The sequence below is a fragment of the Corvus hawaiiensis genome, chromosome 3 (assembly GCF_020740725.1).
Source record: "Corvus hawaiiensis isolate bCorHaw1 chromosome 3, bCorHaw1.pri.cur, whole genome shotgun sequence".
NCBI lineage: Eukaryota > Metazoa > Chordata > Aves > Passeriformes > Corvidae > Corvus > Corvus hawaiiensis.
In genome coordinates, this window is record NC_063215.1 from 56,552,899 (window position 1) to 56,579,057 (window position 26,159).

Sequence of the window (26,159 nt, forward strand, 5' to 3'; positions counted from 1 at the left end):
CATAAATAAGAAGGTGGAGTGCAAGATGTATGTCACAGATCTGTGTTTAAAGCTTTTGCTTTGACTTAAAAGCATTTTAAAATATTAACTAAGCAACACTACACACTCAAAGTTTGATGCACGCACATCAAAGTTTTAGTGGAAAACTCACATTACAACAGCTCAGTACAGCCATTGAATGGTCGTTTATATATGCATGCTCACATTCTGGCTGTGCAAATATTCCAACGCTTGATTTGGAGACCATTAATCTTAGAGGGAAAGGTGCTATCACCCCTGTTTCATCTGTGTATGGCATTCTCAGTATAGATCACACCTAACGCTGTACCTGCCAATAGTGCCATGAGATTGAGCCAAGAGAATTTCTGCATCTCATGCACAAGCTGTTCATCCTCTGAGAATTTTACAGACATTTAGTTCTCTTTTTCCCTTACTGTTGCTTTATTTTTCTCGTTGCTCCCTTTTTCTCCAGCCATCACTTTCCAAATCCTATTCTTTCCAGACTCCTTGAAATCTTGTTTCAAGTTTCTGACTCTTGCAGTGGCATAAGGTCATTGACAAACATGATGTTAGTTATCACCTCGAAGAAAGGCAAATCCCTAGGGTATGTCTAACTTGCCGAATTTACCTAATCTGAGGTAAAAGAGACTCTGTCTCATGGGGTAGACCTCACTCAATCCCGATTCCTCCTTTCATCAGAAAAGACAATTTCCAGATACAATCAACAGGGTAAATTTCACCATTCTTGTACTGCATGATACCACTGAAGCAAGAATATATGGTGTTCCTCCTGGGCCAGGGGTCTTCTCTGCTTTTTCATCCTCTTGGCACAGGATTTGCACATTCACCAATTTCAAGTGTCCTGCTTATCTTCCCTATACAGGAATAATATCAATAGATGTCCAACTTAGTGAGTTAAAATTTCTGCAGAATTCTTCCTTTTCTCCCAGCCTAAGTACTAATCAAAACATTTCTTGTGTCTATCCCCTTGACACAGAAAGAAGATGGCCTGATGGTGCCCCCTTTATAAATAGTTTTCATTATGTTATTCCCAGCTCTGCTGGGTGTGGCAAATACTCTCATTTATCTGCAGACATCTACCACTATCTTAGTTGACATCTTGTCAGAGCCTATCCTTCATTTTCACACCTAACTCCAAATTTATTTGTGTGACAGCTTCAGAGAAACCCTGATGACCTCACAAACAAGCTGTCATAGGATGTAAGAAATAAGAGGCTCTAAGAGAGGGACTGTACTCTCTTTCCATTTTTATTTAAGATCAAGAACTACTAGCAGTCTTCTAGCCGATTATATTCCCTTACAGTTCAGGTAGCTTAAGATACCCTTAGGTAGTCCCTTTGCGGAGATATTTTCTTACTTAATGTCTGGGATGGATGGAAGGAGCTTAATCCAGCTGCATAAATATAGCTATTTAGTGGCTATAAGGGTATCTCAGAAGCCTCTGGAAGTAGCAGAATATGATACAGGACCTATGGGAAACACATACCTGAATTGGCAGGTGGAGCCATGCAGGATATCTGTGGGTTTTTTCATTTCTGTATTCAGCTAACTGAAATGATTGTGAAGTCACACATTCTATGAACAGCACTGCTCAAGACTGACAAGCTTTCCAAGCTTAAAGTTCTGAAAGGGACAATTTGCTCTTCGGTCACTACCCCTGGGAAGACTAAGACAGTGTTTGAGCCACAAGCTCTCAAGGTATGCAAGCCAATCATCAGCTCTAACCCTATTTCCCTCTCCATCACCTTTTGCCTTCTGACAATCCTTTGGCCAAGGACCAGGAAGGTCCTTTCTTTCTTTTCCTTCTGGCTCCCTCAAGTCTAGGGCCCTTCCTATTACAACTGGTAGGAGGTGGTTTCTCTCATAGCCTGAAGGACCATAAACCAAACATGTCCTTAGGGCAGAGAAAGGGGATTTTGATGCTAAAAAAATAATAAAGAGATTGGTCAGAATAAGCCATTGGATGGCTGGTTTTAATCCCACCCTGTAATCCCACCTGGTAATCCCACTCTGGCTACAGAGGGAAAACTGGCTTGCTTTTCTTATGTATTTTCACCGTGTGATCACCCTTCTCATGGAAAGTACCTTCCATTTGCAGCAGATGAAGGTCCTTATCATTACAAAGCACTCTCCTCTGGATTACTGCATCTCTGGCATATTTGCCTGACTGTGGAAAATGACTGAGGAGGATTCTCACATCATAGCCATAAAATTTGTTGTTTATGGAGGCTTTCCTGATAAAATTCTGAATATCCCTCAGACACAGAGGCTCAAATTTATGTCTGTCAGGCACAGTCCAAGCTTCTTTCCCTGGTGGTGCAACCTGATGGATATTTGTAGGGAGCATCATTTAAATAAAAATCTCCTTTAGTGACAAATACCTCCAGCATGGGTTTATGTACTTACTTACCATCACCCTACTGGCCTGCACTTGCTCAAGACCTTTCACGTAATGCAAGTCACTAGAAAAAGAGTAGCTACTCTTCAATCTTGTTTGAATATAATGCTCTGTAAAGAGGAGCACATCAGCAGATGTTTTAAAGAAACTGGAGGAGAAAGACAGATGTTACACCTAGAAGCAATGCCCTGCATGGGAGGCCAAGTGCGCTTGAGCTGCTTTTGAAGGAGGAATGCCTGCTTGGAAGATAATGGGTCCTGAGCAGACCAAGGGGCAGACATCATCTGGCTCAAAACATCACAGGAAGCTTGTCCTGGTAAGCAGCTGGATTTTCACATGAAGAAGTAAAAAGATTGGTTAAGGGTTTTATTAGTAGTAATAACTTTATTATTCTTTTCGTATAAAAATAAATACCAGGTATAACAGTGAGACACTTCCTATCAGTGAATAATCTTTTTATCAGTTTCATACAATTGACAATTCAAGACTACTGACATAAAGCACACATGACAGAGTTACAGCTTATGACTGCTCAGAAACTAAAGCTCAATATAGAAGTCAGCTGTGTGACTGCTAAGTAGGTCATCTGCTGGGAACAGATGTGCTCTCTCATCTGCATAGCTCTGCCAGTCAGCTTTGACCTGTAATGCCCTAAATGTCCTACTCTGCCTATCTAAAGCAGAGTGTGGTGGCCCAAAGGGGCTAGGAATCCTTCATTAACTATTCTCCAAAGGTGTCCTTAACCTGGAATTCATTTCCCCCCATTTTACCTTAATTAATTCTGATGTGTTGGCTTCTAGTTCACCCAAGGCTGATTCATTCTTCCAGTCTTGGAAAAGGGATGAAGACAAGGGGATCTGGCTAATGGTAACTTGAATATCATTTGGGTTTCCCTGTGGTATTGGCTTCTAGATCAAATATTTATTTTTTGAGACTAAAACACTTTGTTTAACAGTTTGTATTTTCATAGAGCAATTAGTGCCAAGGATTGGCAGGAAAGTGCCATTATGTGTGTTTCTAAATAAAAAGAATGAAAAAATCCACACTGCTTTTGTTAAAAATAATATTAAACATTTTGCTCAGTTTTGCACATATGTAGTGACATAATTTAGGATCTCAGAGTCAGACATCACTGCTTTCAATGTAGAAACACATTTAAAACTAAGGAAGTTATGATTCCCTCAGTTTTATGGAACTCATTCTTAAGCCTTAATAGGGCACACAAGTGTTGATTCTTGCATTTATATTTGTATTTTATATATATATGTTCAGGATACAGGGAAAATGAGAGAAGGAAAGGAAAAGCTCTTTAGGGATACTCAGCATCCTCTCACCTCCTTTAAGTTTAACCCTTAATTTGCTTATGACCTAAAAAGGTCTAGGCCTTCAGAAGAGATGTAACATTCTTCCTCAATTTCTAAAGCAAACAAGGGTGACCAGTGATGGCCTCGGGCAAAGCAGTTAAAGAGAGTGGTGATTCCTGGTCTGCACAGCACAGTTTGGTTACACCCTCTCTACAGATAAATGAAGTTTACCATGCAGGTCCTACAGGATCACTCCAAAGCCCTTCTCAGTGAGCCCGTAAGACAGAAAAGATCCACGTGTGCCCTTTCCAAGCTTTAGCAGATAAAGGATGGCTAACTCTTAACGTGAACACAAAACCAGGAGCCTATAATTCCATCTTTACTGGGTGCAAGACTGTTCATTGTTTTGCACTCAAGCTACAGGTTTCTTACTTCACACATCCTGCAAACCCTTCAACTAAAGCAGGAAAGAAGGGAAGTGTTTATTCCTGAACACATTAACCCAAAGGAAACAAACAGAAATTACTGAAATTTCTAAAAACCAGACCAAACATGTATTTGCATTTTGTACAGGAGACTACAGCTACCTTCAAACACAAGGGCAATATATGCAGAAACGCATCCAATAAACCACTCTTGCTTCCCTAAATACAGGGTCTGGTAAACAGCAGGATGGACATGGATGAACGAAAGATAAATATCTACTTCCATATCTTCTTTATCACATTCTTAAAATTGTTTAAATTTTACCGTGTTTTAATTGCAGCACGAAGTGCAGTGGACCACTGGCAGAGCATAGCTGGAACCTTAGTGTATTTATGAAAGTGTCTAAATTAATTAGTGTGCTTCAGACACTTACTGGACAGTGATAACTCTCTGAATTCTCCAATTAAAGCAATACATAGCAACTGTATGCATAGATTTGTAAGCATTCCAGTGTATATCACACATCAACACAAACAGATTTTACATAACAAAGTGCAAGGTGAGAGGAGGATACAGACATTTGTTACCAGCTCAAATACCTCTTTGCATTCTTATTTGTACAGAGACTTCAGCTAGTAGACATAAGCCTCTATTGTTTTTCACTCTAATTGGAGGCATATAACTAAGAGCAGAATAGAAATACTGCATTTAAAAAAACAGACCGTATTTTCTGTCCAATTTACAACAATTCTAAATGACAACAAATGTGCAAGGCATCCAGTATCAGGCTTAGCTCTATTGTTGATACCTAGTTTTCCAGAAATAAAAAGAAGTCAAGGGTCTGGCCATATGACAAGCTCTATACAAAATGAGTTTGAATGGGATGAGATCAGTTGTCCCCTTTACTGCCTGATGGCCTTACAATCAAGAGAGAAGCTGAAAGACTGAACTCAGTCAAGCACCAAAAATCTTACCTCTACCTGCCCCTGGACACCATCGAGTTTATTTTCAGCAAACGAAGATTTTCTGGTCTGTCCTCTCCTGTGGCCAAACTTGTATTTGTTCCTCAGGACTTGCTCATCATCTTCAATGGGTCTCCGCACGTATTTGAAACGATCTTTAAGGGCCCGTTTCCACAGCAGCTACATTGGGGGGGGTGGGGGGGTGGGGAGGGGAAATAGCTATCATTACAAGTATCTTTCAAGAATTTGCCCCATCCTAAAGTAGGTCACTTTGTTTTATCTAACTCTACAAAAGTGTTTGCCATTAAGCAGAAAAAGACTCATAGGGCGGCACCACCGGTGGCTTCAGGATGGAAGGAAACAAAAGCACCTGTGGTAAATGGCTCTATGGCAACCAACGGCTGGGCTAATGGCACTGCTGTGGCTTGATGAGGATAGCAGGAATTGAATCTAAGGGTTAGATCTATACAAGGCTGCCGGAGAAACTGTAGTGTGCTTTCCCTTTCTCAGCTCTTGCTTTATGCTCCATTCATGACATCGGGTTGTGAAACTACATAGTGAAGCAGATCAGCTCACAGATGCCAGAGAAACTGTGCTGTGGGGTTTTGGGGGATTTTTTTGGTGGTTTGTTTTTGGGTTTTTTTTAGTTTAGTGTCTTATTTTTCCTTTGCCTCTGGCAGTATCTGACTGGTTGCACAGCTGTATGATTATTGTATTTAACAGAAAGGAGTGGGAAAGACACAGCCTGGTACTACCTTTTGCTGGGAGCCTACAGTTATACTGGGATCAAGTACATTTTTAAACTGAACTCAAAACTGCTGAACTAAGAGGATCATTTAAATAGGTCCTAGCGTTTGTAAGACACCCCAAGGTATGTAAAGTGCAACTTAAAAGCATTTCTGCGCAGTTCCTGTTTAATGCAGCTATTCATCACTCCTTGGCAGTCAAAGACAGAGCTTACGTGGCCCCACTGCTTTTGTCACCCTTATGTATTTCTTTATTCAGTTATTGAAAAGTCATTTCTGAAAATTGTATGGACAGCAACTTCCTCATGCATCCTTAAGGACCAGTGGCCATTTACGTGTGGCCCAAAGCTGGATGTCCCATGGCAGGAGCTAGCCTTGCCTTGCCATTGACACCCTGGGAAGCAATTTCTAAGCAAAGGCTGTTAAACACATCTGGAGGCACAACCTACAGTTTTGAGTAGTTTTGTCATTCCTCAAAATCATTTGCTTATTCCAGTTATTGAGGGGTATTCAACAGTCAGAGGGAACAAAAATTAAACAGAAAAGTGACTGTAAATGACAGGACATGTAAAGAGAGATTCAAATATCTGTTACTTAATTTTCAAAATTGACTCCAATACTATATTCACTCAATACTATACTCAAGCCTGTACCCACTGACATGCTAAAGCACAAAATAAACAGAATGATTGCCCTAAATTTCTTACCAAAATGGTGTCATTTCTTAGTCAAGATCGAATTATTTGAAAGGTTAATTTTGGTGTAAACCAGAATTCAGTAGAAGTAGATTAAGTAGTACAGTATCTCTCTTTGCAGTGAGTCTGACATTCCTACCTTTCTCACCCACAGGATACAGATGAGAGGATCTCTTAAGAGATGGTGGTGAAGTCAGTGTGACCTCGCATTTCTCCTGCTGAGCTTATTGTTCCCACCTCCCCAGGTTCTAGCTGACCTACAAGCCCTCAATCCTAAAAGCAAGACCTCTATTAATGGCAAAAAATTACAGTGGAAGAGCTATGAGAACACAATCCCTGTGGTGTCTACTTCAGCTCTTCCTGAGCAGCCCGGGGCCCACCAGGGCAGGAGTGCCCTTCCCCAGGGAACACTCCCTGCCACCCACCTCTGTGCCCTTACTGAAGCATCCTCTCACTGCCAGTCACAGTTGAACATCCAAGAACTGGAAAGAAAACAAGCCCATCTGCATTTCTAAAATGCAGACTTCAGGCTTAGGGTTCTGCCAGAACAGAAGTCACATCACCAACCTAAAGATAATGACAAAAATAGAGTACAACTGCTCACCCAGTCTTCTCACAACACATAGTCACAGCCTCGATGTGAGTATTACACTTCAGCACCATTTTCAGAAGTAGAGACTACATGCCTTGAAAATCCCACTTGTTCACCTGAACCATTAAGGTCCCTAAGTACATTTACAGTTCTGGCCTTACACATTTTGATGCAAATACCCCATCTTCATATGCCTAGCAAAATTTATGCCTAGCTTGCTATTTTAAGGCTGCTAAGAAAGAAGCAAACAAAAACCTTAGTTTAATGCTTCTCTGAAGTGTTTAACAGATGTTATAATATTTTGAAACATGATCATCCCAGAATATATTAGCAGATGACAATTTAAGCATCCCTGTAGTTGAGCTGCACACAGTTTCCTTCTTTTGAAAATCTTTATTTAGCTAGAAGATATTTTTGCTTATTCTTTCACATGAAAGAATATGCTGACACCTATACAAGGCTTTAAATATCCCTCAAAGTTCCTAGCTATCAGCTGTTTCATCTTCCAGTCCCCCAATAAATTAAGAATTTTAACTAAACCTATTTCTGTAATAGGATTGGCATAAAATTAGCCAAGTCCCTTCTCACATACCTATTTCCAGAATGAGACTGCAAGCACGTGTGGTTTCCCTAGTGAGTAATGCATCCTCTAAAAAGAATGCTTTTGTTACCATTTTTGAACCAACAACTTTTTTTTCTATGAATTTCCCTGCCCTTCCCCCCTTCCCCTGAACACCACCCCAGGAAGGTTTACCTTCCTGGTAAAGGAGTAGAAGGATTAGCCTGTGTCTATCTGACATAGGAGGAAAAGGATTACATGCAGATTAAAAGCAGTAATTTACTAGCAAATAATCATCTTGTGTGCAGCAGTTACATGAATTGAGCATGTCAGCACTGGCATGCTGGGTTTCACAGGCACCACAGCACCGCTTGGCAGCCACCAGCTCAAGGCAGCTGCTTATGCAAAGCCCACTGGCAAGTGGCATGGATGAGAGACCCCTCTCTCTTCCTTCCTCATGTCATGTTTTCTTGAAATCATATGATTTTCAAAAGGTTGGCTGAAATGAAATGGAATAAGAGAAATTATTCTTTCCAAATTACTGGGTTTAAGCCTTGTAAAATGAGATAGAATACCTTGCAAGTCGTCAAGAAACAGTATCATGCCAATTTGCTTTTGACTGCTGTGTCTATGACCTTGGCTTTTTCTATATAAACTGTTCATCCATAACTTACAAATGTTGTATTGGTTACAATATACATCACAAATCTAATAAGCTATTTCATTATTAAGTGAATATTTTTATTTTTTTAAACATCATATGTTAGTTTAGGATAGCATTGTTTTGTAAGTAGAAGGAAATACCATGGGAAAATTTACTTAGGTAGTCACTTTAAAGCACTCTTACCAAAAGTTAATCTTGGAATTAATTTAATTCCAGGTACTCCACAGCCTTTTAAATTAGTTTTACTGTTAGTAGAAAATTATTTTTTAAATTATTATTTGTAATTCCAGATAATTCTTAATCCCTGCTTCTAGACTGACCTCATAAATAACATTCTTTTAAAATTCGTAGTACATAAGTGGCTTATTCATGAAGGGGCTTATTCATGACTTTATTTGTAAATGAATTTATTTAGGATCATAATCATTGTCCTGACTATGTTGTATTGGCTAACCTTTGAGAAAGGGCTGATGGAACAGAAGCATATTTTTTTCAATACCGCAAAATTAAATGGGAAAATTTTTAACTGACAAAACAGAATTGTGAATAATCTACCAAAAATCAAATTTTGTTTGAAACCACAAACTTTTAATGACCTCTCATTGCAAGAGTATGAGATTGAAAATACTAGACTATCTTTCTACATAACACACACATTGTCTAAATTATTTGTTTGAAATAATTTGGAGATGTAAATAAATGTCCAGTATTTTGGAAACAAACCCCACAAATAAACCAAAAAATTTGAAAGTTTTGCTAGTAATTTTTTTCCTGTCATGAAAATACTGGTGTTAATTTAGGTGCTCTTATGTTTGGTTTTTGTTGTTGTTCCTCTATGTTTGCCAGAAGATCTTTCCCTTTTCCAGTTGTTCATTTCATTTCCGCAAAAATGTTGCAACAGAAGTGCTGACATTTACAGTTCAAAGTTTCTCCATCCATGATGAAGAACATCAGGTTCTTTACATTCTTGTTTTCTGTGCTTGGCCAGGAGAAAATTCTGTTAATTCTGGAATTCCAGGATCTCTCATGGGATGAGTTTTCCCTTTTCTCATCCAGGAAGCCCCGCTGCCTGCCCCTTCCCAGCCACACCACACAGACATGTGCACTGGCCAGGGAAGAACCCAGAACAGTTTCTGCTGCACCCTTCCAGCAGCCAACACACATCCATTTCTGGTGAAGGGCTCTAAACTGCAAGGCTTGTGAGTTAAAATCACACCACCAACAGACCTTCTCAGGACATCTCTCTAAGAACTACTGCAGCCTTCTGCAGAGCCCAGCAGATGCTGTGGCTGCTCTTCCACCCCAAAGGGTAAGAAACTGCTTTCCTTTTAAGAATAACTTTAGAGTTAAAATGAATCTAGGAACTGAGACATAGCACAGCAATAAATAACGAGCAGTAAACGAATGTCATTTACAATACTGTGGTATAGAGCATTTTACATGGCAGAAAGAAAAGTACTCAATGGTAGAAGTGAGCTCCAGCGCACCAGAGGGAACGCAAAACTTGGTACTCCAAACTCTTCTCAGCCCTTTTGGTTTATAAAATGCATGCAATAATTTATTTTTCCTGCAACTTTGACAAGAAATTAAAAGTTCAAAAATTGGAAACAGGCTTGTTGTTATTCTAAAAAGACTCCAATAACTTTATTACACTACCACTAGAGGAAACCATTATTGTCAGAGGCCAGCCCAGTTGAATTGCCATGTTTGGTGTGTCCCATCCTTCAGCCTTACAAGACATGAAAAGGAGGTGGCTCTCTATCAGACACTAACATCTGTGCACAGCTGGCCACCTGAGGCTCTCTCTGGAGTCCACAGAGATACAAGAACTTACAGAGCGCTATTCCTCTCTTCCCAATGTACACACCAAAACCACATTATATGAACTGCCTCCCCAGAAGTTTATATACAAATGCCGTTTAACAAGGAATGTAACTAGCATTTTTGATTAAAATACTACTCTCATGTTAGTTTTCCTTTTCTACATTTACCTATCATTCCCCCTTACCTCTGAACTTTACTGACAGTAGATTTCTTGAATATTTTCAATGTACTATTTAAAAAACTGTAATAATAACAACAATTATTTAATTACTATAGATAAACAACTTTAAGGTATTCAAAATATCTCAGTAATCAATATTTTACATCTTACATTCAATAATATTATCAGGAACAGCAAGCAGAAATTATAGTCCCTTGATAGTCAAAGAGAGTTTTAAAAGGAAAGCCTACAAAAATTTTGCTTTTTTGACCTGCTGAAGATCCTTTCTGAGAAAAAAAAGAAAGAATGCTTGTTGTCAATTTTTTTTTGCTGTTAGTTTGCTTCTTAATTGTATATGAATTCGATTTTACTGCAAGTCTTGTGATAAGTAGCTATGCATATGTTGTAGGGTTTGTTTTAAACTACAGCTGTTGTAACACACAACTGTCTCAGATCAAGAAAAAATAAGTATTTATAGCATTTATGATCATGAAGGAAGAACAGAATGTCTAACAGTAGGGCAAATAAAAATAGTAATTCATTCTCATGCCCTCCTCTAAACTTAAGTATGCAGGCATACACCTTTAGTGCCATTTTTTCCTGTCTCAACCCAGGCAATGGAGAGGGGCTGGCTCAGAAAGTGTTAGACTAGCAATACTGGAAACTGCTAATTCCAGCTTTCTTTCTTACTTATTGCGGTTATTTCCAGATGTGCTTTCTAGTAAGCCTGAGGGAAAGATCAAAAGATAATGAACAACCAATCTGAAACCTCTGCCCCATCACATAACTTCTGCCAGCACCAATTCTGCCATCCATCTGGCTAATAATGACCATTTCCCAAAGAACAGAGTTATAATAGTTTCACCCAGTCTATGGTCCTACTGCAACTAAAGCCCTTTGAAAACCTACCTTAAGAACCCCTGTTTAAAATCAGTTTTTAAAAATTAAAGGTTTTAAAATTGTCTTCGGACCAAGCTGAATATCATTCCAGCTCCTCCTCCTAAAGGAAGCTAGATGAAGCCATAGCATTACTCAGGATCATGCCCAAGGACCACAACTGGGGTATTCAGAGAGGTATCCTGATTAAAATGAGGATAGACTGTTTCTCTCTGGTCCTTTTGCTCCCTCTCTTCTCTTTGAGATGTGTTTGTTTTCTGTAGTCCCTTCCCTTCAACAATGCCTGGGCTTAGGGGAGAACTAGAATAGTTACCCCTTAAGCCTCAATTTTTTTTTTTATTCCCAAAATTATTTTGCTTTCTAGAGTAATGGCATGTGAGATATATATTTATGTTCAAAGCTAACAGTCCCCAGTGAGGCTCACAAGCTTTTACAAGATGCTATAAAAGTATCACATGATAAAGCAATGATGTGAAGTGAAAAGGTGACCACTGTCCTCTGAGACCACAGACAGATATTCTGGGTCACAAGTGAAAAAAATGTGGTTCAAATTTAAATCATCTCCTTCCACTGCCTTCTGTTATCCTCCCCACTGATACTCAAAAAATTTTTTATTTTTTTTTTTTAAATTAGACCTAGATTCCTTAAACCACTACTATTACTGCATGTTACAGTTTCATATCTAACACACCAATGTTCATAATACATTGCAAGAGCATCAGTCACGTTAGTCCTCATATAATTTTCTAAAGAGCTGGCTTCTTTGTTTTTAAAAACAGAAATAAATCAGATTTAACTTTATCCCTGGGCAGAAATCAGTCCAGAAAGAAAATGTAGCTGACAAGCAACCAGGGACTTCAGGTACAGGCCTGCATGATCTCATGGTAGCTTTGAGGTATGGCTATACCTGGGTTAATCTTTAATTGACATAATGAAATAAGAATGTGATTTGCCAAACACAGCCAAGTGTGTGTGCTCCAAATAGAGGCAGCATATAAGAAATTGATATTGATTTCCTCTGAACAAGATTATTTTCTTGTGATTGATTGTGTGGAAAAAGACCACAATACTTACAAAGCCATTCCCATCTTCATCAAGGAATGGGTATGCCTGGAGCAGAGCATTGACAACAATGTTATATTGCTGACTGTTTGGATACCTGTGCAAACAAGATGGAGATGTAAAAGAAATATTTGGTTTTCTAGACAGTATTAAACACTGGAGTCTATTCTGATCTACATTAAACTGACTATTTCTCAGGCAATCAATTGCCTTCCAAATAACAAAGGGCACAGCTTAAAGGCTTGCATGAAATCTTTCTATTGGTTTCAGTCGGTTTCAGTCCCTTAGCCTCCTTTATTTAAGCAAATATATCAAAGAGAATCGCTTTACATCCATTTGAAAATTTATGTCTGTAGACAACAGGTAACTCCCCCAAATAAATTTAACGGTGTTTACTCACAATGATCCTTCTAGGTATTTGGTCATGTCTGCTTGTAAAAATTCAATAATCCTTATTCTCATACTGTGATCAGGGCATTTTTTTTCTGCTAATATGCACTTGACATCGTAAGGGAAGTCTGGCAAAGCATAAGAACTTGTCCACTGCAATGTCTTGTATCTTGCAAAAAATAATTTCAGATTTTTTCTGTAAAAGAGAAGATTATATTGTCACAATCACATCTTTCTTCTATGGAAATGCAGGCAGGAGGGAAAGAGAAATACATGGAAAAACTCAACACAAGGGAAAGTTATTGCTATAGAAATTCAAGACCTGCTGTCTTTGTTTCGACATACAAAGAATACATACAAAAGCAGCAATCAATACATACAGTTATAAACTAGATGTCAAATGTGAAATGTTTTAACCAGCAGACAGTAGGAGGTGGTTTCTGACAGAAAGCAGAGCAGAACTCACTGGGGGCTTGCTACTGTTGCAAAATATCTTTTTCTGTCTTCATTTATAATATGTTTCCTACTCCAGTAAAACAGCTTAATTGAATAAAATATCATACATGACATTAGTTAAGGCTGTCCTTCCACAGGGGAAGGCAAGAAAGGGATGAAGGCAATTATCATCAGCACACGTCTCAAAACAAAACAGACACAGCCCAGCAGCTCTTCACAAGAACACCATGACCACTATTTACAGATGTCACACCCCAGCTGGGGTGAGCCTGAGGCAGGTTATCACTGCTGGCTGCCCCAACCCTAATTCTGAAAGAACACAGGGAAAAGTAGGTCCCAATAGCCAGTTACAGTCTCAATACCTTCTTGAGTAGGTAGGCCTATAACTCTCAACCTTTCTGACCTGGTTATGCTGCCACACCACCGTGGCACCTTTTAATGTAGATTGCAGGCTATCAAAACCTCTGCATCCATCATGTAACTGCACCAATCCCATCCCTACCACAAATTGCAATGCAGTGCTGAGCAAAAAAAATTGGGGTACTGTCATCTGCTCCTAACAGCAGTAGAAGTACTCACAGCACTAACATTTCCCCATGCAAAACAGGCACAAAATGGTCAGGGCTACTGTCTTTCCAAGCTCACCAGATTTCATGGGACACAGACAGTTAACAGTAGATGCAAGGTGCAGTGAACTTCTCTTAGTACTTGCAGTCTCAAAAGAAGGAAAAGTTGTGCAAGAAGAGGAAACATATCCACATAGACACATTCATGTCCTTTTTTGGTGAAAAATTAATATACAAATAGTAAAATATAACCAATCTTAGATTCTGAAATCACTTGGAAATCCCTCCTATGCAAACAAAGAGCAGATGTTCAATGTGGCATCAGTGAGCAGCTCCCCAGCCTTTAAGTTTGCATCCTGTACTTTCACCAGCTTTACCGATGGAAATGACGTAACACACAGGCTGCAAATTACTACATACTGTTTTCAACAAGCTACCACTTAAACTAGCTCAAAAGTGGACTTAAGTTTAAAATTTACAGTACTTTGTATCTGAGCAGCACTGAAATTCCTTTTGTTGGTAATACAAGTGAAGCTGAAAAGCAGTTTCAAAAAGCAGCAAGGTTTAGCAGGTTCCAATTGGGCACACTGGACTACACTCAGTCACCTGAGAAAATAAAATTTCTTGCAGTTGGAATGGCTAATAACCAGGGAACTGTGGCAACTCTCCCATTCACCAGTCCCTTCACATCTGCCACTGCAACAAAAATACTCCAAATTTCATTTATCTTCAGCCTTACGTAACACAAAAAAATTCCTTGCTCTCCAAATGAGATCCAAAAATTCCTCTGGTCTCCACAGTGCATGAGATTACATATTTTACTAGCTTTAGCTGGACTCATCACTTTTGGGAATTCATGTTAAACATGTGCTGTCATATTTCACAATGAAATACAAGCTTGTTTGAAAAGAGACACAACTCCACATAAACTTTATCCTCAGAAATGCTCACATGCAAACCTGTTTAACTAAAAGAACAGTTCAGTTCAGCTGTAATGCTGTTCTCCACAATCAAGGGAGGTCTTGGCTCTATACATAAATCCCAGTGCACATACAGTTTTGAGATTCAGGTACAAACATATGTAGCCTGTTTCTAGCCATACCTCTGCCAGCTAACCTGAGGCAGAAATAAGATCAAAATCTTAAAACTGAAAAAAAAAAAATCTTAAAAAAATCTCGAAGTCACAAAGTTACATTTTTTTCTTGTCTCTCAGTTCTTGAGACTTCTGATTCTACAGCAAAATTAATCCAATGGCTAGCTCTGGCAAAATTTTAGTCTCCTTTCTCTGCTGTCACATCTGACTTACTTGCACCCCTTCCTTACTAGTACTAGGGAGCCTGTAATCCTGCAGCAAGTTACAAGGAGCTACAGTGACAAAAATTCTTAATTATGCTTTTCATTTAATTTTCTCACAGTTTTAGTCCCCAAAATGGCTTCTCATGAGGTGAAACAAGCACCAATTCAGATGAAGCAAGCTGTTCTCTCTATGCTTAGCTGCAGTACGGAAGTGCATCCTAAGAAGCATCTCCTCAGCAAGAAGACAGTTATTCACAGAGCTTTTATCACTCATCTTTTGTAGATTGCCACTTTAATGTGCTCAGTCACAGTCCGGTCTCACACAGCCATTTCCTTCTTTGTCTCCATTGTAATCATATACGTCTTGTGCACAGCATGTTTATTGAGACATGAAGCTATAAAATAGCGTCATTTTGGGAGGAGCCATTTGTCTCCTTCAGATGGAAAAATACCCCACAACAAACCAACCAACCAACAAAACCAAACACCAAAAAACCCCACAAAGAACCCCCAAAGACCCACCTATTGGAATCATATACCCCTGGCATCCCTAATCCCAGAGAATACTGTGTTTTACTGTCAAGAAGACAAAGAGTTACACACTCACAGTGTCACCCAGACCATCCAGTGACAGTTTTAGATTACACTTGAGAGAACAGTGGGGAGTAAACACAGCATCATCTCTCCAAGTTCAGTGTCCTGTGCAACATCACACAGACACACAGAGCTACCTGAATTAGCTGTAAAAAGTCAATAAAAATAATCTTGGCATCAATACAGACAACTCAATCAAGATAGCTGTGTAAAGTGCCATAGAGAGCTAGAAACAAGATAAAATACTAGATCATAACAACTTTGTTATTTTTAAGCTTCTTGAGCATACTAGTAAGAAGGATCTGTTGCCTGCATGTATTAAGTTCATTTAGGGAAAAATGTGATTTAAAGGCCAACTGAGCACATGTATAAACAGGCTGTGTGCCACAAGCTTTCCCTATTGTCTGCTGAAGTCCATGAGTCAGGCACCCATTGCTATATCTCTTCTCAGCTCAGATCCCATTTAGTTAGAGGACACGGCAGTCAAGAAGAAATTTGCTGACATCAGTGGGTTGTTCCCATTTTTGGTATATCCACATAAAACTCAGCACATGGGTGAAGTCTCAATAGATTCCCATTATTCACAAATGAAGGTCTAACCTTTCACATGTCTACATCATACATCAGCAAGAGACTCAGGTCTGAAGGTTTGTAGTCTGGAAGAAAGTCCATGTCAACAAAACCGAGGAAGAAACAGTGGAGAGAACAAGGAACTTGCAGACGTGAAAGAAAGGAAAAGTCTTCAGCTGTAAAAAAATGTTCCATTTCCCTAACACATGTATAATATGCTTTCAACTTTATGACAACACTTAAGGTTGCAAAGGCTGTTGTTACAGTGGGGATACTGCAACACATGTATCAGACAACGAGCCCGTGGAAAGAATATATATATGGACCGATTCTTGCTAGATGTTTCAGAGATGTTTATTTCTCCAGCCGCATGGCCGGAGCTCTGCCAAGGAACTGAGGCAGTCACAGACCCGAAGGTCCTTGCCCGCGCAGAGAAACACAAAACAACCAAAGGGAACGAGGCTGAGCAAGGGCAGGGAAACCCCGTGCCTCCCTCCAGGGCCCCTCTCTCAGGGCTACATGGCAGGGGGGAAGGGACCCTGACAGGCTCTTTCCATCAAAAGGAAGAAATTATGACAGAAGATGAAATATCAAATGAAACTTTTCTCCCTCTCAATAGTCAGATATAACAGGGCTCTATTTTTCTATTCACAGTTCTGAGATCTGTGCCTAAAATATCCTCATGCCATTCTCTTTAAGTGCTTCATTGTCATTTCCAACTTTTGAGCACAAATGCAAGGTTTCCCAGTCATTCGCTAAAGCCTGGGATTTGCAGTCTGCCTCATGCTTGATGATGTCTTATATTTTTTAGTTCCCACTAAACACAAGGGCAGGTATCCTTTAGACTGAAAAATAAGTTACCCACAGCAGCGTTAACTTCAGCAAGGCTGGGATGTGGGAGCTGTCAGGTGAGCCAAAACTGCCCATTTCCCAGAGCAGCTCCCACTTCAGCTTCCCCTGTAGTACTCTTTCTGTAGAAGACATCACATTCAGTATGAGCATGAAGTTACAGACAAAATTAATCTGCTTCCAAACAATTTTGCGAGATGCAGACACAACCTTCTTCTAGAAGGAGTCCAGATTTTTTAAGTCTGGGGAGCTGCATCACATAAGGGAAGGCTTTGCCCTTTCACCTCATGTGAGGCCAGCAGCAGTGGGTTACAAAGCGGGGAAGAAAAAATGCTCCTTAGGGACAAAATTTCCAGGTAAATCAGGCCATTTAAAAGAAAAAAATATCATCCCTATGATATGTTACACTGTATCCAAAGAATTTTATGCATTTTTTGATTTTTTTTGTTGTGTTTCTGTTTTGACTTTGCTACACCTTAATAAGGCAATGCAGTTAGTGTCTTCTCCAAGTCATTTGTAAGACTTGGCTCATTCCTGGTGTGGAAGGAAGAAGATCTAGCAATTTATTTATTTTTTCCTGCAAACTTCTGTGGAAGACTCACAGCACCATGTCAATAAATTTGGCTCCAGTGACCCGAAGCGCCCCAAACCCATGAGTTCAGTTGTCTTGACTTCCAAAACATTGAGGCAACAAGCACAGACAGTATCTATTATTATGAGTCTTCAAGGTCTTTTAACTTTCAAGTTAGTATTCTTGAGTATCCTGTTGCAATGACAGAGATGTGAAATTCTGACTTAAAACACAAAAGAATGGCAGAAATTCTCGCATCCACATAAATTAAAAACCTGAATTTAAAGCATCTCCCCAAAGCCCCAAACAAACCAAACCAAAATTCACAGATAAGACAGGTTTTCTGAAGATGGAATAACGACTGAAGTGAAATTATCAGAAATCATAAAAATGAAATTATTTTTCTGTTACGTTTTACCAAAGGTATAATCAAATGAAGCATCTGACATCTGTACTTCTGAACAAAATAGACAGGCAGTACTTCTCTCCTACTATTGACCACTGTCAAAGGCTTAACATGGTTTTGTTAAGTTTGCTTTTCATGTCCTTATGAGCTAACTGAAAGAAAATCATCACATATACCAGAAATAATTCTGATGATATCAAGAATAAGGTCTTTGCTCAGAAACAAAGAAACTCTTAAGCTATACATTAAAAAGCACAGTCCTGCTGAGTTTTCAGTGTAGGGTTATAGATACATTTGGGTGTATATGTATGTGTATAAAAGTAATATTTGCTCTCTTGTGTAAATGGAGCAAAATAATTTGAAGTAATTGATTAGGTGACAATTTTTCAGGCTAGCTTCTCTTTTTCTCTTTTCCCTTTAAAATCTTTTTCTTTTTTTTTTAAAAGCACAAGCATAAGTGTGTTTCTGATAAAACACATCAAACAGACCAACAATACTGATGTATAGGTACTAGGGGAAGCAAAGGAAGGAGCTCTCTAAAGATCATTAGCAGAATCACATATCATAACTAAAAGACACTTCAGATGCAGCTACCCAGCAGTCAGGGCAGTTGCTGTACCCTGACCAAAATAGATGTGGGACTGCCCTAGTTAAAGACATTTCCTCTGCTGAGGAAATGAATGACCCATGCAGGCTGTCATGGGCATCTTGAAGACAGATGCCATATTTGTACATGTAAAGTTTATCTCCCAATTCATTGTCCTTGCTATCAGCTCAAATTTATGCAGGCACCAGCACCAATATTCTGTCAATGTTGGCAATAGCTTTATTGGTATATGAACACTCAGGAGGCCCAGGTTTAGTGGAGCACTGACCACATCTTCCATACTCACTGCAAATAGGGAAATTCAAACCTGTTGAGGCTGGCTGGAGGATTTTTTCTCCTGAGTAAATTACTCCAAGGCATTCAGACAGTAAATCTGTTACACAGCCCTCAAGAGCTACAGAACATGTTTTTATAGAAAAAAAAGGTACAAATAAACATCTACCAGGACATCACTCTTGAGGGAAAACAGCTGGACCATCATAGTGGAAACAGTAGAAAAGGGATACATTAGGGACGTCATTTTGCTAAGCAAATATGTTGAGGAAAGGCAGACAGAACATATGAACCAACCAATAAAAGGTTGGTTTTCCACAGCAGTATCAGGTATTTACAAATAATAAAAGCCTCTGTCTTAGCAACAAGATAAACCCCGGGCTGTCAGGAGCCATAAAACTGCTAGTACTCAAATACAGAAAAGCAGGAATATAGGAAATGTATTTATTGAATTGTCCTCTGTGGCTATCTTATTGTCTTCACGGACAGGCACTGCTTTAAGATTAATCTTCTTGGGAGATTAACAAAAAGATTGGCTGTGTTTACTTCTGCCATTGCTAGCAAAGCATTATTCTATTGGAGTAGCCTGCAAACCTCATCTGGTTTTATGTATGCCCAATTTGAATACAAGAAAAAAAAAATTCTGCAATTGCTTCATCCACTTACTCTTTATTTTTGTGTTTAAACAATCTTCTTTGATATTTTGGTATTATTTAGTAATATAGAAGAGTGTGTTTAACACAGTTCTTAGGACTACCTACCCAGGAAACACAGAGAAACTTGGAGCCAATTCACCAGCATTAATAATCCATAAATTCACCCATTAATTCACTTCAGCAAAAATCACACAATTACTAAAGCTGCGGCTCCATGGATCTTCTGGAAGAACAAAACCAAAGCCAAAAACAAACTACGAAAACCCAACAGCACACACAAATTAAAACAAACAAACAAGCACAAAAACAAACAGAAAAAACCAAAACCAAACCAAAAAGTCAACCCACAAATGTTAAGTTTTTCTTTTTCAGCTTGGATTAAATAAATGAGGAGACAGAGGCTATAAGTGTAATCCTGGCCAAATATCAATAATTTAAACTGTACATTGTGTAATGGTTACTCTGATTCACACAACCCATTTAAAACTTTTTATACAGCACAAGGCAAATTAGTCATCATTAATTAAAAATAAACATCCTTTAGAAGCACAGGCTAAACTTTGCAGGATCATATTAGTGGCTTATTCCAAGGGTTCACGTGATTTGTTTCTTTGATAACAATGCTGACAGGATTTTTGGATTTTTTGGGCTGTTCTTTTAGAAACAGAAGTACCAGGACTTTTAAAAGCATTAAATCATATCTGCAGAGGAGAATGGCAGGAGGAGAAGTTGTAGCAGGTGGAAATAAAGGGGGATAAAGATAAGGAGACAAAGCTTTGCAAACAAGAAAATAATTGCTTTGAAAGAGGAACAGAACTCTCTTTCAGCAGTGACTGCCCATCTCAAAGAAGAAAATCATGGGTAGGAGAAAAAAAAAAAAAGAAAAAAACCTATCACCTTGTCTTGCCTCCAGTTTCTAGGGAGGCTTATTTTGATAACCAAGGAAAATGAGTGTGCAAATGAAATCAGCATGCCTACCCTCCCAAGTGCTATATTTAAGATGCCTCAGGCACACAATTTTTTGAATAGCCATATTCCACTCTATACTGACTAATTTGCCAGATTCCTGCTGAAAACACATCTGTAAAAGACGATTTTTAAAAATCAGGTAAATAAAGACAAACCTGTATCTTGCCCTCTGCATGAGGTAACATGAAACAGTGAGCAAGGACTGAGGATGGAAAAACATCAGCAGGCTATTTCATTCAGTCAAATCCTAATAAATTTCTGTTCTTGTTGTTTTCTATATACACCTGGATATACCTGAACCTGACCTCCGGTAATTAAGATCACTTTTTGTTAAGTATAAATGAAGCAAGAAGAAGTGTTTATGTTATTTTCAAAAGGTAAGGAATATTCAACGAATATATTATAAACTCACTTTTGCTTTAGCACTCTATGATCAATTAGTCCTTTTTCATTTTCAGCTGAACACAGATATTTCTTCTGCTCCACAGGATCAGAAGAATTTAGCATCTGTCTGTCAGTAGCCCTGAAAGAAGAAAGAAAAAAAATTCACTGTCAGGTCTCGTGCAGCTCATAGAAAAGAGTTCTAAAATACAAGTGGCAGAAATAGAAAAGGAGAAAAACTAACATATTGAAGAGTCATGATTTTACATGATGCTGATGTCTCTTAATCAATCAGTTCAATTACCAAACTGACATAGTGAAAGGACAAATGTAAATAATATTGCTTGCTGATATTCTAATTACTACACAGTTTCAAACCCCAAGAATATCAGCCTTCTCTGAGTTGCAGGGTAACTTCCACCTTCATAACCTGGTATCTCCGAATCCCTGGGAAAAAACTAATCATTACAACATGCAAGGGGTGGGCTGAAAGAACTAATTACATAGCATTTCAAGACAGTTTCTATATAAACAGAACCTTGAAAAGTTGTTTTTTCCTGAAGGTCAAGTCAAAAGCTTCAAGTCAGCTTTGCATTACTCCAGCCACTCTAGAAGATCTCTGAATGCCACGTGGTAATACAGTCCACTGTTCCTGGTTATTTGCTCCAACTCTAGCTCATCGCTAGCAACAAAAACTCCAGGTAGCCACTTTGCTATGAGCCAGTCCAAATCACTGCTTTCCACTTAACCTTTTTGTGCACTTCTCTCCCTCCTCATATTCCTGTTACTACTTCTTTTGGTAGATGTGTTGGTAGAAGCCAACATCAGCAGTATTACCCTATACTGGGGGAAAGGCAGAGCTAAGATAGGGGATACTGTTATGCTGCCAAGAATTCGTGGCAATCATAAAGCACTTTTTTTTCCCTAAACCTCATCTCTTCAGAACATCTGAACTCTTAAGATGCTCTAGAAACTCTTCCACCCTCAGCTTCACTCAGCACACAAAAGGTTGCTTTTGGAAGTGACACTAAACTTTGCCAAATTTATAGGCAGAGTTTTCCCTTCCCATGAATCATTATTTTTCAGCTATGCAGTCAAAGAACAAAACAAAAAAAACCCTAGTATGTTCTCTGTGTGACTCTTAGAAACAATTGGTCGTGAAAGTGGAAGGTATCTTAATATTTACCTGGTAATGTGTCTGAGTGAGCTCCTCATACACATATAAGCACAGTTTCTGTGTGACTGAGAACACTTCCACCGAACCAGGGACGGACAAAAGATGCTATTTCTGTGTCCTAATCCAAACTGCTGGAGATGTAAGCCCCATCTGGCATCCTTTCACAAATCTATTACTTCCACACAGAAAATATTCACCTATCACACTCTAAATTCTATGTCCAACCAAGGACTTTGTTTCTGTTTCTAGTGGGAAGCAGAGCTCAGCACAATTCACACACAGTGAGAGGATAATCTAAGGACACCAGGATAAAAAGGTGGCAGCCAGGAGCACACCAAAAAGCACTGGGGATATCATTTATGTCAGAAACACAATAGGGAAATACTGCTGAGAGCTCTTGGAAGCTCCACACTGACTTCAGCTGACCCTGAAAGAGACCGTGATGATGATGCTTACTTCCCTGTCCTGAGCAATGCCCTCACCACCCTGTCACTGGTCTTGGCAGGGTGAGCTAGTTCTTGGTCAGCTATTTTTCTGACCGAGAAATAATTCTGCAAAACAGAAAAGATGGTTAGTTTTCGCCTGGGCTCAAGCACTGCATGATAGGGGCTAGGAACACACAAACTCAGTTTTTACCATTGTTTCCTGGCACTACAGGGGGACCACACATCCAGATATGGATGCTATTAACTGCAAACCTTAGCATGGTTAGTCTACTCACTGCAATTCAGCCTAACATCACTGAGCAATGGAGGAAATGTGAGTTCACATACATTGTGAACTATCAGAATGATGAATTTTACTTTTGTTTGTACACTTTAGTCATGCACTAGATCAAAAGAAATTATTCTTACAGGACTTTGTTCAAGATGTACTGAACAGACAAAAATAATTTTGAACTACATCACTTAGACAAGCACTGCAGTGTTAAGAAAAGAGAGTCACAGCTGTCTGCATGAGGATACAACTTCTAGTTTTGCAACAAAATACTCTTTTCACTATAAGAGCTTTTCCATAATTTTATACCCCAAACTGCACAGAATATATTGACTTTTTACTCCTCCTAAAATACATGTCTGAATGCATCTTAAACGTGCTTGGATTTTATTCTGTCATTCTTGATGACACATAAAATATTTCAGGAACAGCACCTTATTTACACAACTTTCCTGTAAATAGAAGGATACCAGCATCTTATTTTCCAGGAAGGAGACTAGGTAGGGAAGGATTTTATTGTAAATTATATTCACTGACATTTGATATTTTAAGCATTTAATTTTTTTGGAGTCTGCAGAACCTTCAAAGCAAAGCTGTTGCACTCATGCTACTGGAACTGCATCTCTGTGGGACAGCATGGCTTGCCCTGCAAGAGCTGAGAAGCACATGGGAAACAGTCACATCTGAGAGTCTATCCAAACAGTCCTGACAAAGCCAAGGGTGAAAGCTAAATATCCAAAGCAACATTCTATCTGCCCTAAAAAAAAAGACATATCTTCTTCTGAACCACCCTGCTGAAATTATGGTGTATCCGCCACACTTTGGATGAAGTGCAGGACCTATACACAGCATTCTTCCTCACAGCAGACACCTACTCTACCCCTAAAGAAGGAGTTTCCCATAAATAAAAGAGGCAGGCCCTTTGTGTGATTGCATAATTCAGGCCTGTGATAAATCATACATGCAGTGACATGGTCTTCTTCCTGCAATCCCTTTCCTCCAAAGGTGCAGGAGCATTTACCTAAGGAGTTTTGCACATACTTCCACGAGGACAGGAGGATGCATCTACATGAGCAGTTTAGTTCTGCTCATGAGCGTAAGTTGTTTGGAAATAACTCAGTCACCACTGTTCATCATGGTTTTGTTTTCACTATTGACCACCTCAGACTACACAACCCGGACTCAGTTTGGATGAAGGCAAATTCTCTGCAGTTCTAATCCTCTGGGATTAATCCTACTGTGACTAATGCAGCCTTAGAGGAAGAGTCCTTTCCTTTGAAAAAACGTATTTTGCATCCTTGGCAAGTCATTCTCTGCGGCCTGGACTCTTGGGTTTAAAAGGGACCACTCAGAGGTCAGGATTTCTCTCCTCAGCCAAGACACTCAGAAAACAATAACCCTGCGAGACTTACAATAGGTCAGAATGGAGGGAAAGGATGGGTGAATCAATAAACCTCTCACCCAAATACCCCCAACGAAAACACAAACCCACAAATTCTGCCCCCTTCTCCCACCTATAAGAAACCCCAAAAAAACAAAAAAAACCCTGCTCAACCAAGACCTGGGACACAATCACTTAGGACAATCTCCCTGGAATCTGTTTTCTAAAAATCTACCTAGTTTCACAATAAATTTCAATAATCCCACTGTGGGATTATTAAATGCTTACATCTGGACCAAATCCAGAGTTTCCTTTGATAAACTGACTTTCAATACACCTGTGACATAAGTATTATCTGTGGCTAAACCATTATTTTACCCCAAGACTTGCAAGAATTTAAAAGCAAGTTCTTCAAAAGCTTAATATTGTAACCAGAGAAAATTTTAGCCATAATAAAAGTTTGACAGTGCTCCATCCAAATGAAAACTACGTCCTAGATCTGGATATGAAGAAAGGTTTAAATTAATTAATGGTGTAGTTCAGGAATGTTGATGCCCTGCTTAAAACCACAAGGTAATAATCTAATTTTACATTTCACATTTGTTACAGATACTCATAAAAGCTGAAGAGCTAGTAAATGCCATTTTAAAAATGCCATGAAAAGAACACAACTATACCCAGATTGGTATTTGCTGTGCCATGAACAAACTCACCCACTGATTACTTCTGGAAATTTTTGAGAAGCTGTTTCACAACAGTATGTAAGGGATTCCAGCCCACTCTTCTGCTGCTGGTATTTTTTAATCAGGTCCATCAGCACTGCCTGGTGACCAATCTTCTTCACCAGCTGCTGCACCATACGATCATTAAGAGCCAGAAGAGCTGCTCCACTTACTTCTTCTTCTGCAGATTGAAGGGGGTAAAAAAATTACTGTATAATATCTTTATAGTTACATTCTATACACCTAAAAACATGACGATGGAAGACAGGTCAAAGGTAAGGACGCTTTTTACTGCTAACAGTCATCGTCAGCTGTCACCATCCTTTCCCAAGCAGTGCCAGGAGTCCTAATCACTGGCCAGATACCTGCCCCTGACAAAAAGCCAAGTCCAAAACATACAGAAGCAAGTTGGTGACTATTTTAATGCTTTAAATCAGGCCTTGCTTGAACCACGGGAGACTGTTACTTGCTGATGAAGGCTTTTTAACAGAGTACACAAGAAATAGGCTCTTCACATAACAATTTCTTGTGCACTCCTCTGTAGACTGTTTATATACTCACACATAAAACATTTACACACTACATTTGCATTATTTCAAAAGATTTATACAACATAAAATAGGCCCTGTCAAGACTTTTAAACTGCCAGCTCTGATTTGAGGTGACTCTATTTATACACAGGCTGAATCTCATCCCCCAGGATTTCTCAGAGACTTTGTAATAAATCTGTACACTTAACGTTGATTTGTCAGATCTATGTCAGTTCTCACCCTAATAAATTTCTATAAAAGTCTGAAGTTAGCATATACACACATGCCCCAAACCAAAACAAGGTAGGCAGTGCCAATTAAATGCATAGCAAGAAATACTAAACAAACACCACCCCCACCCCCCAAACAAGAAAAATGCTTACCACGGAACTTAGGAACTAGTTCTCCTAAATTTCTCTGTTTCAACCAGTTGCAGACTTGCTCAACTGACCAATTTTCCATCTTCAGTTGTTGCAATGCTTAATTTCCCTGTGAAATGAAAAGAGTATTATTTTTATGCTGAACTCTAAGCCGGACTCCAACATTTCATAGCAAAAAAATTCACTTAGCAAATAATATATCTACATGCTCTGAATAAAAATGGCACAAAATAATCCAGTTAATGCCTGTTGTAACTGGCAGTTGCCTTGGATCCTTTTCCTCACCTCCTCTCCCGTCCCTGGTTTCCCTCTGATCTGAAGCAGCCTCGTTCCTTATAAAACACGACCTGCCCCAGTA

General features: G+C 39.1%; 1 protein-coding gene across 2 annotated transcripts in view; it reads right to left on the bottom strand.

Moving 5' to 3' along the window:
* SAMD3 (sterile alpha motif domain containing 3) overlaps nt 1–25,904 on the bottom strand; it is a 36,119-nt gene extending 10,215 nt beyond the window's left edge. For both annotated transcript variants that reach the window (XM_048299900.1, XM_048299902.1), the window contains exons 1-6: nt 25,805–25,904; nt 24,883–25,072; nt 20,926–21,036; nt 12,711–12,896; nt 12,323–12,407; nt 5,124–5,291 (exon numbers count right to left, since the gene is read on the bottom strand). In XM_048299900.1, coding sequence (XP_048155857.1) covers nt 5,124–5,291; nt 12,323–12,407; nt 12,711–12,896; nt 20,926–21,036; nt 24,883–25,072; nt 25,805–25,883 — 819 coding nt within the window. In that variant the 5' untranslated portion in view covers nt 25,884–25,904. The remainder of the gene's footprint in view (nt 1–5,123; nt 5,292–12,322; nt 12,408–12,710; nt 12,897–20,925; nt 21,037–24,882; nt 25,073–25,804) is intronic.
* Nucleotides 25,905–26,159: the final 255 nt, after the last annotated feature.